Raw genomic sequence first — 16015 nt, 5'->3', positions numbered from 1 at the left:
TTTTTCCTGCATTTGTGCAGGGAACCAGCTCTAGATCAGATGTCCATGGACACACAGTCTGTTCTGAACACACAAGGGTGAATTTTTTAAGGGTTAAGTCTCAAAGATCCACACAGGCCAAAGCACGGTGAACACCAGTTGGAGGGTGGTGGTCCCTGCTCCCTGGTGAATATATGACATTTGAGGGTTGCGAATCTAAAGTCTGCACTGATACCAAGAGCTTGACATAGATTAATTTTCTGAGATACAGCAAAGTCACAGCTTCTGTAGATGCCTACTGGGAAAGCACCTTCAGGTACAGCCTGCCAACACAGCTTATGGTGACCTTCACTGCTTGTAGCTAAGTCTAATGATGATTATGATGATGACTGCTGTTTTCTCTAGGATTCAAGGCACAAGCCCACATTCAGCTTCCTCTCTAATGTTCACTGGCCAGATTTTCTTAGCTCATGTATTTATCGCCTCCTATCTACCCCCTTCCCGATTTGGTTTTCTCATATTTCACTGCCCTGATACTTTTTCCAGGGTGTGTGGCTGAAGGACATAGGCAGTGCTATTTGAATTGTGTGGCATATTATTAGCTAGATGATATGCAAGCTGGCAACTCCAATTTCTCCACCATAACACTGTTCCAAATTGGTTTCCTAGACTAGCTTGGTAGGGGCACTGGGATCAGCACTGTAAGTACTGAAAACACAGGACTATGGCATCCTGACACTCATCAGACAGGGATGAAAGCCTTTCTTATTGAAATCTTCGCAGTCAGGTGGAGAACCAAAACCCATTATCTTCTCGCCAAGACTGAAAAAGCTTCCTTTGGCCTCAGTGAAAAAGACCAAATGGGAAAAAAGCAGGAGCCAAGACTTTCAGCACAGCTCACTGGCATCTCCCTGCTGTCAGCAGCAACATGGCCAAGAGGTGTTATCTGGGTCTGTGCTGAAGGCACCAGGCAGAGCCTTGTACTTGTAAGCACTCTCTTGCCTGAGTCAGGGAATATGCAAAGCAATTTCATCTGGAATTGAGGAAACAATCTGCTCCAGCATGAGTCATCTCCTGAGCCATTTGGGGCTTTCAGAAACTCCTTCTCCACTTGCCTGTTACTCTAGGTGAGTGACAGACTGTGCACTGAGCAGCCCTGCTCACTATTCCTGCTGAAAGCCACAAAGGCAGCGGAGGAAGAAGGTGCCTTCTCTAACATTAGCTCTTTAAAATGCTCTGCTTTTTTCCTGTCCTGCTAAGTAGAATCCTCCTTTCTCAATGTCTTCAGCATGTCACCATTTTCAGTCTCAGTGACAGTGTAACACACAGGACTTGGTGCAACTGAACTTCACTGAAAGGCCTGACACTTTGTTAAAGTGACATCACTCAAACCACTCTGAAAATGAAGTGTCTGAGGCATGTGGGAAGGAAATGACTAAATCTGAACTCTTTTAAAGACACTCTTGGGACATGCTCATTGCTGGTGCAATACAAACAACATTTCACATCAATGGGGCTCGGCTACTCCCTCCTTACTCCAGGGTTGGACATGACACGCATGCTCTGGTGAGTTATGGTGATGGGCACCACAAGAAGTAAAGGGCAGCCTGCTGAAGAGGAAGCAGATTTCTATGCATACACTAACTTCTAGAATCTGTTTATTACTGAACACCAGGGACTGACTTTGCCACAGGCTACACATTTATTTCTGCATATAAATGCAGACATTCATCTTGTGCACATACCTGCCCTTTCTCTGGCTGCCAGCTTCAGTTAGCACATGCCAGCAAACACCAGGTGACATCGCTGAGGGACCCACACCAGAAAACTCGCAACTCTTAGTTGTTAACAAAACAGAACATCACCTCTCCTCCCCAAAAATACCCCTGCAAAAGAATGATGTGTCTGCCTCTGGACCCACATGTTTGCCCTTGAGTCACTGCCAAGTGATTGGAACCCCACCAAGGTCTCACTGCTGGTGTATGACCTGTGATTTTCATGTGCCAAGACTGCACATTATTGCTACAGGAACTTATGAAAGCTGAAGCACCATCAATATTTTTGCTATTTTAAGGCAATAGAGGGACACAAACATATAGAAAATTATGCTAGGTGATATCTTTATCTGTTTTTCTCTGTGAAATAGTATTGCTAAGCTTCCTATCCCCATTACTGATGCCAAATCCTCCACAGGGGGTTTTCCATGCACACAGACTTCAATCGTGGTACACAATGGAAGACTTCTACAACATTATTGGTTGATGTGGGTTTCTTTGAGTCACTGGCCTCACTGCAGTTTCTAACACTATCTGCAATATATGCTGCTCCCACAGAGCAGGGAGCAGCACTGGCTCACTGTGGCACTTCCTCCCCAAGCAGCTCATGCCACCAGAGGGCAATGCACCTCCAGATAAATCCCTACTCGTGCCAGGCTGTGACGGGAGCTGGGACCAAAATACCTAGCAGTGGCGTGTAAAGACAGCTACTGCACACGAGTAACACACAGGAGCTCTGCTTTCATAGATTCATCTATTTTCTGAGAGCAATTGCTTCCTTGCAGAGACCAAAGCCCAACAGGACTGTGCTGCCTCCTTGGGGGTGCTCCCTCAGCTGGCCGTGAGGTGGAGCAGTGCTCTGTGGACTATCTCAGCATCCATCCATTAGCCCCTGGAAGAATTTCAGTGTAAAGAACCTCGAGGCCACAGAGTAAACACCCTAATTTATTACACAGTGATGAACAAAACTGGGAAATGTTGTGTGAATGGCAGTGGCTGACACCTATGGGGAGAGTCCGAAGGGAAAACAACTGCAGGAGGAAGGCTGACAGTTTATTTCCTCTCACCAGTTTTTGGTGCATTTCCCTTCCCTTGGTCTGTGTAGGCCCCTCACAATTCTACACACACATCTAGTACTGCACCTGAAGCAAACTTAACAAGAAGCACATGAATACATGTAGCAAACTACAAGCTGAGATCTGGGGGGCAGCAGATGCACCATACCTGTGGCTTTGGCTACTTTAGTTTGCTCGTCAGACACATAATTTCAGAGGGAAACTGCAAACCCCAGCCTTAGGTTGTTACTGTCTACTCTCTGATGGGCCAGGGAAGCCAATGTCCAGCTCAGAGACAGAGAGAACAGTTCTCTTTCTTTTCTGCCCAGAGAGGCACAACCCCCTCTGGCACACTTCAGGCAGCTCTGTCCCAGCCAGAAGCTGCTCACACTGGAGGGCTGAGCTGGCAGAAAGTTTAGTCTATGTGTCACTGAGCTTTCAACCCCAGAGAGACAAACACCCAAATGATCTGTGCTACTATATACAGCAAAGTAAGAGCAGTTTATCTTCCACCGATAAGTGGAATTTAAGATGTGAATTATGGAGTGTGCTTAGGATGCTCACATGCCCACTTTACCTTCTGCTCCAGGAGGGCCCGGCGGAGGGACACCCTCTGCTCAAGATCACGCAGCTCCCGATCATGCTGGGCTTCTGCCTGCATCTTGATTTTACTCTGATATGCGTTCAGCAGCTCCAATTCTTGCTGCAGCTGCATCTTCAAAACCTGGCACTCTGCTTCCTGTGCCTCATCCAAACGCAGCTGGGAAAGACAGACAATAGAGACGTTTCACCATGGGGTAACCACTGCTGACACTCCAGGGGAGGACTGCGGCGAGGGGGAGAATGGGCTGGGACATTGTTTTCTTAGCAATACAATTGGTCTCTATTGTACTTTGCTTCGCTGAACACAGAACCTATAGTGACAAAGACTGGTGACAGTGAGCCCACAGCACTGATGCAAGTGATGCTGATGAGCAGTGGCGCCTCAGGAACCACGATCCACACTGCGGAGACCAGACTGCTGGAGGTGCAAACATCCTCAGCTCTCCTTTTGCTAGAGGCAAAGAGAAGCTCTCTTGCTCTATTCAGCTGGATTAATCAATTACCTCTACACCCAGGAGACTTAAGTCCAGAGCCTTGCCAATGCAGGACTTTGGGCACAAGGAAATAATGAAATAAACCTAAAAGCAACATGATACTGAACTTTTAACCTTCCCATCATAAATGAAGCCAGCTACCCTGACTCACAGTGTTAAATTTGTGTACAAAGTGATGTGAGCAGGATGCAATATGCAAGAATTGCAAAGAAAAGTGCACATTAAGCTGTAGCAAGGATTTGAAGCATTGCTCATGTGGTCATTCCTTAAAGAGGGAATCTCTTAAAGAAGGAATCCGAGAACTTTCACAACACTTTGACCTCAGATTTACAGTCAAAACTGCAGACTCCTCCATGACTCAATGAGCATCTTCCACTGGTGGCACATGCTTGGGTTGGTATTGTCAACAAATCAAAATCTAAATGAGTTAGGACAGCCAGTTGCACACTATGCAATGATGCTCTAACAGGGATGTTTATGTTGCCACATTTCATGCAAAAGCAGTCCACTGGTCACACAGATGCATCACTTTGCATCTCTACAACAGCAGCTTCAGCTTCAGCCTGCCTGGAGGGGGTGGTAGGTCTTTCCTCCGCGTTGGAACTCTGCTTTCTAAACACAGAGGAAGGACTGTGCAGGGAATGGCGTGTGCAGCAAGGAAGCAGAAAGCCTGCTGTCAGGATACAGAGCGGTTAAAATGCAAACATCCCTCCTTGGCTGAGGAACCCTGGGTCCCTCGGAGGCGACTCACAGCTTGTGTAGAGAGCATTTCATTAATGCTGTGATCATACTGCTCAGCCAGGATAGCCAGCTTCCGGGTCTGCTCCTCCTTGAGCCGTTTGAGGACAGCTTTATGTTCACTCTTTGGCGTGGTCTCCAGCAGATGGTTTCTCAGTGCTTTGTACTGTCTGGTTTGGATCTTGCATGTATCCTGAAACTGCTTCTTTATCTGTAGTTCTTTTGACTGGAAAGATGGAGGGGACACAAAGAAAAAACCAGCATGTTTCAAATGAGCGAAATATCCATTCAAATGGATATTTAGGATTACATTAAGGATATGAGTTCAAGAATCCACAAATGTATTTTAACATCTACAGTGCAAGGAGGGAAGCAAAATACACAAGAGGCAATGACTATTGCTGCAGCTGCTTTGACACTGCTACTGTGCAAAACAATTACAATACAGACACTTTTATAACAAAGCTCCAGCCTAAATACAGCTGTCTCTGCACAAAGAGCCTCACATTTGTCACTGGACTGAATCCAGTCCTGGGTGCTGCTTTTCAAGAAAAGTTCTTGAGGGACAGGACTAATATTGGTTAGCACCAGAAGCCATACTTACATGACTGTGCTTGTATGGCACATATATATGAACAGCACTTAATGTAATGAAAAGAAGCAGATCTGGTGCATGGGAAAGGACAGGAAAAAAGAGCAATTCTTTTTCCATTGAGGGTTTGATGAATATAAGATGTATTCTAACCCTGGAATTTATGAGCCTGGTTTTCCTAAAGAAATCCAAAAAGGACTAGATGTTTTAAATGTACACCACAAAACACTAGTATTGTGTTGGTCTAGGAAAAAAAAAAAAACAATTCCCCAGTCCCACTGGAGGCTTACTGGAAATGAAGGTTTCCTCCCTTTGCACTTGCTAACATCTCTGTATTGTTTAGAGACATAGCTGTGACTGCACATAGGGTTGGGGGACACCAATCCTGGAAAAGGTACTGGGATCCAGCTTTGCTGTATGACCTTGAAGAAATTTTTTTTTTTTCTTTTACCTGCCTTCAGAGCAGCCTGTGATGTTTAACATCTACTAAGTGTTTCAAGATCCTGAAAAGGAGGGTGTTCTAGAGTTCCCTGTATCTTTCTATGGGATGGCTGGCAGGGATACTACTAACAAAGCAAAATCCAGAAGTGATGAGTGATGATGGTTAATTGACAGATGGTCAAGTTCACCATAGTAAGAATAAACAAACAAATAAATAAACACAAATCACTAAAATCAGACATGAGGGGCTTCCCATTGTTAGGCACCTTGCCAAATACTGAAGCACTAGAGGTAGAAACACATCACAGGACCAGACTCCTGTTTGATTAAGCCGAAAGAGCTCTGGGATCTGAACCAGGGAGACAGATCTCTGCATATGGCCAAATCAGCCCCTTCACTACCCGCTCCTGGCACTAACTCAGGGCTCAGCAGGACAGGTGATAAGCACAGCACTTGCAGCCACCTCAAAAGGTGCAGTGGGATCAAACAACACACCCAGCCCAAGCAGCACATTTTGCTGCATAAAACAGCGACACTTTGCTAACCTGATGCAGAGAACAGGACAAAGATGGGTTTCATTCAAATCAAAACATGTATCACGAAGAGGAATGCATCACTTTTAACCTTTCTAAATTTCACAGAAAGTTATTTCCTTCCAGGAAACCTTTAAGGTTGTTTCTCACTGCTCTTAAGGGAAGTGTCAGCAGGTTACACATTCCCATCAGGGATCTGGTCTCAGCAAAACACTATCAACCTATTTTGTCCTCATTTTTTGTGAAGTCTTGCTTGGACACCAGACTGTTTACAGGCTCCCAATCCAAAGGCTTTAACAACAGGAAACAGAAGGGAGGGGTAAGATTTCCAGTCAGACTTCTGACAAGATCATTTTGACCTAGTATTGTGAAATACCAGCAAGAGGGTATTTGCATCACAATTAACACACTCGAAATAATAACAGCCGTTTTCACTGAAGGGTGAATTCTAGTTATGGGTCCTTCTGGTGCTGTCATAGAACAGACACTGACCGTTAAAAACCTGCTTCCAGGACAAAGGGCTTCACTAAATAACAAAGAGAAAGCCTGAAATGTGCCCTTGAGGGAAAACGTTGCTGGGGAGAAAAACTGAACAAATGGTCAAATTATCTATTCAATTAAGAATACTTGTCTGCATTAGTCAGAGGCAGGAGAAGGAGTTAATGCTAGAGAACAGCCTCGATAAAGAGGGGATTGTGCTACAAACCCAACGGTTGTCCACGGGCTGCGCTGTTAGCACTGCGGACGCAAAGGTGCAGGATTGACAGCTCAAGCCTGAAATCCTTCACTAATCGCAGAACAGCCATGCAAAGCAAAGTGCAAGCTTTCCATGCTCCCTGCAAAACGCTCCAGCCCCGTCCTCCCTGGAAAAGGGAAGGGGCTGGAGAGTCTGCAGAGGTGAGAGGGCAGCCAAGCCCCTGCAGCACAGAAGTACCACAGATCCTGCTGCCCCGACAGCAGCCAGGGAAGGAGAACGGACATGCTGCCCACTCGTGTTTGCACCACGTCACCTTGGGGAGGCAGAACTCATTCATGCTAATCTCAGAAGGATCAACCTAATACAGCTGCTTCAGTTTTATTCAGCTCAGAGTGCAGCACAGCTTCCCTGTGAAGTCATCTGCTATTTATACACTATATCCTTGGAGATTCTCAACAGTGATCAGATGGTCCCTTGTTCTCACAAGCCAAGTTTTCACTATTTAATATTATTCTAATATTGACAAATCAGGTATATTTTTTTCTTTTCTGAAGTTGTGTTTTCAAGTTAGTTATTTTCTCTCTAAGAAGATAACTTGCAGGTGGTGAAAACTAAGTCAGATGGAAAATATCACGAAGAGGAAAGATGTAGAACAACAAAGAAACCCCATGCTCAGTATGCCATACACTCGTTTTGTTACTGGCACAGCTGAACACTGGGTGGAGAGAAGAAGTCTGCCTCCTCAAAGGAAATGTACCAGGCAGCTTTGTGAAAGGCCTTATACACCCTTCTCAGACACTTCAAAATAAACCACTGGACTTCTTTGGATGAAGTGAAGGCTTAAACAAAAACACTAGAAGCCTCAATCACAGAGGCCCCATAATTCTGGTCAGCCACCAGAGCTACAAGGGCAGCATGAGAAACCCAGGAGAGACAAACAGCAAAGGTCAGTGCCAGGAGCTTCCTGAGGACACTGCACTTGGTTGGTGTCTGTCTCTTCCCCTCCCCACTTACCACCATGCCAGCTTTAAAATAAAAACACTAACCAGGTGAGCTAGCCAAGACTGAGAGTGAAATCATTTTGATGCACACAGCAACACAAAGCTTTTGGGTTTTGTTTTTAAATGACACTGCTTCATTACAGAAATACTGATTTTATTTTTGTATATGGGGGAGAGAAGGATCAGAAAATGGTGTAAGATTTAAAACTGCATTTAAAACTACCCCAGAAAGAAAGGGGCATCGCTGAGAAGAGCTTTTCAAAGAAAAGGAGGGACCACTGCTGCTGTGGCCTGCCTGCACTATCCTGTAAGCTGATCACCACTATGGTGCTCTTCAAGTTAACGAGCTTCAAATCACCTTGGCCTTGCCGGCACTGTAAAAGGGCTGTAATGGACCACTTTTCCATGGACCGTGTTTCCACTACCACCAGCCTGCACCAGAGCTCCTACATCCCTTAGTACCTTCAGAGCTCCTACATCCCTTAGTACCTTCAGAGCTCCTACACCACTTAGTACCTTCAGAGCTCCTACATCCCTTAGTACCTTCAGAGCTCCTACATCCCTTAGTACCTTCAGAGCTCCTACATCCCTTAGTACCTTCAGAGCTCCTACATCCCTTAGTACCTTCAGAGCTCCTACACCACTTAGTACCTTCAGGCTCTTGGGCTGCTGCCGGACCTCCATGACGTGCTTGCGCCGCAGCTCCCGCTCCCGGCGCTTGTTGTACTCCAGCTGGTTGGTGAGCTCGGTCTGGTGCTGGAGCCGGATCAGCTCGCAGCGCATCTTCTGGATGGTGCTGAGATGGCGGAACTCCAGCTCCTGCATGGACTCGTGCTGACGCAGCAGCATGGCGTGCTCCAGGTCCTTCTGTGTCTGCCTTTTGTTTAGCTCCTAGCAGGAGGACAGAGGGAATTATTAGGTTCTTTGTACTTACTTGGATTTCCGTTGACAAAGTGACATTTTGCTTTGTTCACAAGGGCATTTCTCTTTCCAAGGCATCTGAGGACAGACCACAGAGTTTCTTGGTCTTATCAGCAGCAGACAGCAACGCCACCGGTAATTTTTCCTTCCTCATTTCACTTTTCTTCTTCCTGTTCTAGATGCTCAACAGGATTTACAGTAAGCATTTTCTGTTAACTGTTGTGTCTGATGAGTTTTTGGACCTAAAGATTCTCCTGCAATAGGACATTAACCTGTACACTGGATGCCACAGGGATTACCAGATGGCACTCCAAAATATCCAATCATTGTTCTACCAAAACACTTTGCATGTGCCTGATTTGAGTTGGATTGCAGCTGCTCCTGTGAGATGCACTTCACACAGGTGCATCCAGGTCTCATCTCTGCCTGTTCCCTTACCTCCCGAACCAGGTCCTGCTCCAGGTTATGGCGGCCCAGGAGCATCCGTCTCTTGAAGCGGCGACACTCCAGCTCCAAGTACTGCCTCTGACGCCGCAGTAAGTTGGCCTCTTCTTCCGCCTGGAAATGCTGGATGTTCTCCTTCTGCTTAGAGAGCCACTCCTGCTTCTCCTTCTTTGGAGTGCTCTGGTTTTCATTCAGCTCCTGATAATTGCAAGGTGATTAATTGTGGAATAGTTACATTAAGTTCTTTGGCCATGAACTGGACAGACCTGACTTATCAACTACTGAACTATGTTCTTCTCTCTCTTCTCAAGGTTGGTGCCATTTCAGTCTCTTCAAAATGTGTCACATCACATAAGGAACACAAAGGAAATACCAGGAGACAAATCACAGTGGAACAGATTCAACTACAGCTTTTTTTTTGTTTTTTTGCACTGGCCAAAATACTGGTTTATGTCCACAGTTTCCAGACCTATATATCAGCTGAAAATGTCAAAATGAGGAGTTTCCACTGAAAACATTTGGAGGTACTGCCATACCGCCTGGTAAACATTTTTACAGGCTCCCAGAGGACTGAGAGAAGAAACGTGTTCACGTCCTGTTGTTCAAACAGAACTCCAGCCACATGAAGCACATCAGATTTTTTTTTGTGTCTTGCTTGATCAGAGCACATTTACAGTAACTCATCAAGGCAGCACTGCTCACTGAGATGCCATAACTCACAAAAACAATGTAAAGAAGCTCACAGATAAAACTTAAGAGTTTCCACATTTGTACTACACAGCATAAAGCATCTTTGGCAAAAGACTCTGCTTGCTTGAATTGCATACTAGAGATGCCCATGCAGTAATTAAGACTTGTTGTGATACATTTCAACTGAAGTATGAGACAGAACTCCTCTGTATTTCATCAGTGTTCCTTGGTGCTCTGTGATCTACTGCCCACTTAGAAAAAGATTCTATGTTATTATAAAGAGCCCACGCTACTGTAGTTTTTGTTAGATCTTTCTTGGCTCTGCTGCTCTTTAGCCTTTTTTTTCTCCTGGGAAATGCCTATGTTTGGGAATATTTCCCTTTAGAGCAAGTTCCAAAGTTGTGTCACACAGTTTTATGGTTGAGCATTAAATGGTTCTTTCAAAAAAAATTATTTATAGTGCTTACGGTTTCAGTCACTCCACAAAAAGAATCAGGAAGTTTGATTCTACAGTTTCTCTGATCTTGATTTTCACTAAAATGCAATGATTATTAAATAATTACACAGCTTTCTCCATTAAAATTAATAGTGCTTTACAGGTATTTTCCTTACAAAAAATGCAGATCATCTTTACTCTTGCTCCTGTACAGGAATATTATTAAGTGATAAGAAACTTCACTAACTGCTGCAGGGAATGGCCACTACCTGCAACAACAATGTATGAGAGAAATCTTCATGACCTTTCATAAACTTTTTTTGTTCCTTAGGATTGCCAAATTTGCATGTTTTTGGCTAAAAAGCAGTATTTAACAATGGAGAAATTTGTACGTTCACAAGATAAACACACAGTCACCAAGAACCAACTAAAAAAATAAATTCTCTTACTCAAAGGTCAAAGATATGAAACGAATATAGTACACACAGGACTCTGCTCATGAAATGCAGAACTCGCTGCAATCCTGTGGAAGATCTGTGGTGCAGTGTCACTTTTATTTTCACATGTTCACCACTCTCACACCGTATCACACATTTCTCATTGGAGATGAGTTACCTCTTTCAGCTGCTCTTTACGGAGTTTGTATTCTCTCTTCTGGGACTCCAGGAAACTGTTCAATTCTTTTTTCTGTTGGGCCTGAATATGCTGTTGGAACTTCTTCTCTTCATTAGCCATCACTTTAGCCTACAGCAAATCCAGCAGCAAGTCAGTCTGAGTCCCAATGGATTATAGCTCATGTCCAATTTCAGTCTCAAGACCCAGAACTTATGGTAGTCACCACAATATTCACCATGCCTCTGGACAAGTCCAAGTCAGAGGAGCTTGTCCTCACTCTCTCCTCATTTCCCATCCCATCAAGGCACCCAGCAGAGTCCTCCTCCAGTGCCACATTCTCTCAGCCCTATTGTTCAGCTAATCTTGCTTTAAAAAGTCAAAACTTTATGATAAACTATATCCTCAGCCTTCCACTGAGAGATCAGAGATGAACAAAAATCGATAATAATTGCTGTAGGCAGCACCACTTCATTATCAATTATTTAAAAGCACAGCCCCCCATATCCATACACAACTAGACAGTGAACATTTAAGTGCAGCTGGCATATTTCTCTGCAGGCTAATCTGCCTCCACAACACTCAATGGCAGGCAATTATTGACAGCACAGACATGGCAAGAGAGAGGAAAGCCCTCAGTATTTTTTCTGGAGTCAGGATTCTAACATTCAGTATAACCCACTGCCATGAAGGACATACCTTTTCTCTAGTTACATAACCCCTTAGTGTAAGGAGGTGATGTATTAACCTTTTTCTAATTAGCAATTTGCTCGGCTCCTGAAAACAAGACTTCTAGAGTCCACACTGTCATCTCTGCATCAGTGAGGGGAAGTGGACAATTCAACGTAATTAACAAACATGGGTTGGTCTGATAAACCATAACCTCCTACCTCTTTTTCCATGGCTGCTTGGTGCTTTTTAATTAGCTTTTCCATTTCTGCAGCAAAATTGTTACGCTGTGTTTCGAGATCTTTGTCCAACCTGAGGCGGTGCTCGTCCATCTCTGCCTTCAGTTTATTCTCTAATGCCATCAGTTGCTTCTGGTGCTGCCTTCTCATACGTTTATAGCCAGACATCTGCTCTCGGAGCTCAGAGTCTTGCTCATGTTCCTGCATTTGCCTTGTCACCTAGGAAGATAACCACATCGGGCCAGAGGAAGTTAATGCTGCTTAATCTGCTTTTCAGCAGTCTTCAAACCACAAAAGAAAACGATTCAGTTAAGAAATATGATTTTGTTGTAAAGAAAAGCACACATCCTAATGGCAGCAGAGCAGATTAAAAACTCAATTCTGCTGTAGGAGATAAGCTCACATGGGCTCCAGCAGAAAAACAGTACAATTGTTATAAAGCTGGTACTAAATAATGGTCTTTTAGCCTAATACAATGAGGGTGGATACATGCACACACCCACAAATATTCATAATATGTATAAGAAAATAAAAAACAGCTTATTATTATAAATGGTTTCCTATATTCTACGGGGCACATTGGATTTGAGACTTAAAATATTTAATATACACAAATTACATTTGCCCAGGTATCTCACTGAAGCTTTTATTAACAGACGCTAAATTATTTCAGTGACAGAATCTCAGTCAATGAAGATAGCTCATATTGTGGTGATATTCTGAAAGCTCTGAGAAGTTGCACAGAGCTGTGTTCAGAGCATCCCCTACCGCAGAGCTCTCCCCAGACCAACCCTCCACGTACCAGCGACGCTGTGCGTATGGTAGCAAAGTGCTCTCGGTTGCGATAATGAGACTTGTGGCGAGATACTTGGGGAGGAGACTGGGGTTCTGATGCCCTTGTCCGAGGATCCGACTCCTCTCTGTAGTTCTCTTCCTCCTTATCAGTGAATATTAATGTCAGAGAATAAAGAGAAACTGTGTTACTAAAGATTTTTAATTTTGGTCTTTTTATTTAAAAGGAAGAAAAAAGCGTTTTACATTCATCAGCCCTGAAAGATCCTCCTGCCAATGAAGGTGTATACTACAAAAGGAGTTCTGATCTATGACCTTTGCTTTCAGAAATTTCATACTGAATTTTTATTACTAAGAGGAAGATTGCTAACCAAAGCTGAAAATGAGGAAAAATAATGGAAAACCGAAAGCTGAGTTAAACAGTTTACTGCAACAAAACATAAAAGCTGTAAAGCAGATTTTATCGAGTCTGAAAGACAAAAACAACATCTTTGTAGCTCTGAAAGGCAGAGGAAGATTTTCATTACACCCACTGCAGAAATACCTCAAAGAAAATTTTTAAATTTGTCATGGTGTATTCCACATTCTTATTTTGAGTTTGTCATTCATCACAGAGCGATTACTAGTTAGATATGATACACTAATTAACTCCCTGAGGAAATACCTGTGTCTTTGCTGCATATCTGGGCAAAGAACAAGACATTCTAGCCACACCTATCATGAGCCACAGAAACGGTAGTGCTTTGAGCAAATGGAGTGATAACCCCTCCATGGCAAGAACAGCCTGGCTCAGAGGGCACTTCCCAGCCTACTCTTCATCTGGCAGAGGGAAAGTGGTTTCTGCTGCATTTTTTTTCCCTACACTTTATTTATTAACAAAATATTCAAATCAAGTGCTGGGAAGCTGGGTGCTGCAGAACTGATTTCAGCTTTTACTGTAGGTCCTGGCTTTAAGGATTATCTAATGAGGAGGTAAAAAGGGGAAGTCACACATCCTGTTGTCCCACAAGGCAGTGCTATGCATGTTAAGGGTAGCCACCAAACAAACCTATTTACAACCTCCCATTTCAAGTCCTCCTGATAAAGCAAACTGCTTTTGAAACAATTCCATTAGTAAAATAATTTTTAGTGAATCAACAAAAATAAACTATCTTCACAGCCACTTTCCCAAGTCTCCAGTGCACACTCATATATATATTTAGGGTACAACAATATAAACTACAGCTAATGATTTGGGAATGGGAACAGCTGACTTTGTGCCAAACAAATTCTCTCCCACTCTACACCTTCGAAGTTCTCCAGTAAGAATCCAGTGCTTACCGGCTTTAGATGAATGACAGAGCTATTTGACATCACCGTGTGGTCCCCCTCCATCATATCCAGCTCGCTCTTATCATCCGAGGCATCTGGAAGACTGTTAACACTACTGCTTTGGCTACTGGCACTGATAGACATACTAGGAATGGACTGATTACTTCCGACACTGTTCACTGTTCCTGTCCTGCCCACACCATGATCTTGTTCCTAGGAGAAAGGAATTAGAAGGAAAATTCAAACCCATCCCAGTGGTACCTGCGGACATTACCAAACAGAACATTCATTCCATTTCTCTCTAAAGGCATCCACCTGCCACGTCATGGCACTTTCCACCCTCCAGGCATCGCCATGAAACGTTTTTCTTGTGGGGTGCTGGGGAGAGAAAGAGTCAGCCCTGTCAAGATTAACTGGCTGATGTCAGATTCTTTTCAACAGCGTGCCTGTTAACAAGCTGAACTCTATCATGTATCAGCCACAGCGTGTCACCAGAAACTGCTGTGACACCAGCATCACCTGAGTGCTCAGCTGCGACCCTGCACCTTGCAGGCTTCATTCTGCACAGGAGTCTCCTTCTCTGCATGGTGACTGCAGCACTCAACCCAAAAAAGAGAAATCTATTTCCCTGATGACCTGTTTTTCTTTTCCTCTTTTCTTTTTGTTTTAAAGAAATCAAGTAAAAACCTCAATACCTTAGATTTAGAACAACATTCTCTATCAAAACAGAGGTCAACTGCAGTTGCTAAAGAGTCCTCATGAAGCCTCATAAACAGGCAAAGAAAGCAAGGATTTACAGGACTGGAAGTTGACTGCTCAAGCATGAACACATGGCACAGCTTCTTGCCAGCACTAGGCATCTACCCTATTTGTCCTTGTTTGTGCCTTGAGGTAGCTTTATTCCAAGCACAAAGAGGGAGACAGTGTTTACAGCCAGGTGTGTAAACAGCCTCCCTTCGTTTCAGCAATATCTGAATTGTGGTTATTTAAATGACAGTCTCATTCTCTCTGGCTCAGTGACGAAATCCAGCATTTTTCTCACCTCCTCCTCCTCCTGTGTTTCCACTGCAGGGCCATTGTGGGCCTCCTGGAAGAGGAGCTTCTTCATTTTACGATACTGCAGGTTGTCCAGTTCTCTCACTGCATCCTTTGTTCTCTGAATCAGGTCTATTAACACTGTTTCCGGCCGCTCTCGAAGAACAAACATGTGCTACAGAACACACAAATAGGTAAGTGGCCTCTCATGCCTCCAAGGCACATGCTTCGAGGACACAGTGATGAGCTCTAGTTGGGTTTATTAGCCCTTTACCCTGCACAGGAGGAGAACACCTTCACAGCTAACACTGGAATTATTTTTAGACTTCACAATCCAGATAGATTCCAGAATGACTGTACCAAAAAATAAAGGTGTAAAAACCCAGAAATAGCATTTTACATGCCATGAATACTTGCTCACTATAAACCTAGACTTCAGAGACATTATCTACTAGTAGTTTAGTGAGGGAAGAGCAACAAGTACCAAATAAAAGCTAAAGGTGCTAGATTGGCTAGTATCTTTAACCAAATGTTAATTAACTCATCCGCTAACTCTCAGTATAAAACCTTTTTCCTTGTTTAGAAAAGCCTGGGAATCAAATATTCATCATACAGCTCTGAGTCATAAAATAGGCTGTGAACCTCAGAGCCTGGTCCTGGAACAGTTCCCCATGTTCTGCTCTTCTCTTGGAGATATTCACCACATTTCTCTGCAAAGGTGGCTATATTTTGCCCATAGGTAAAGCAAGAACTGTCTATGTATGTCAGAAGCAGCTTTTGCAGTCTCCAGATGCAATGTGCTGTGCAAGCATGAGTCATTATTAACACCACCAGTACTTTCATTTTGTTCCTTTGGAGAACTGCAATGCTGTTTCCAACATGGCACATTCCCTACCTGTCCCTGTAAAGTGGCATGCAGCTGTTTCAGACTATAGTTATGGAAGGAATATGTTCCCAA

General features: G+C 43.9%; 1 protein-coding gene across 1 annotated transcript in view; it reads right to left on the bottom strand.

Moving 5' to 3' along the window:
- The window catches only part of TAOK1 (TAO kinase 1), a 69766-nt gene that overhangs the window by 9263 nt on the left and 44488 nt on the right, over positions 1-16015 (bottom strand). Inside the window, exons 11-19 of the mRNA XM_068210492.1 lie at positions 15065-15232; positions 14032-14235; positions 12722-12856; positions 11902-12138; positions 11015-11143; positions 9268-9471; positions 8560-8799; positions 4658-4870; positions 3387-3569 (exon numbers count right to left, since the gene is read on the bottom strand). Of these exons, the coding sequence (XP_068066593.1) occupies positions 3387-3569; positions 4658-4870; positions 8560-8799; positions 9268-9471; positions 11015-11143; positions 11902-12138; positions 12722-12856; positions 14032-14235; positions 15065-15232 (1713 nt within the window). The remainder of the gene's footprint in view (positions 1-3386; positions 3570-4657; positions 4871-8559; positions 8800-9267; positions 9472-11014; positions 11144-11901; positions 12139-12721; positions 12857-14031; positions 14236-15064; positions 15233-16015) is intronic.

The sequence above is a fragment of the Anomalospiza imberbis genome, chromosome 20 (genome assembly GCF_031753505.1).
Source record: "Anomalospiza imberbis isolate Cuckoo-Finch-1a 21T00152 chromosome 20, ASM3175350v1, whole genome shotgun sequence".
NCBI lineage: Eukaryota > Metazoa > Chordata > Aves > Passeriformes > Viduidae > Anomalospiza > Anomalospiza imberbis.
The sequence above is the reverse complement of the archived record's forward strand: the minus strand, read 5'-3'. Positions and strand labels throughout refer to the sequence as shown.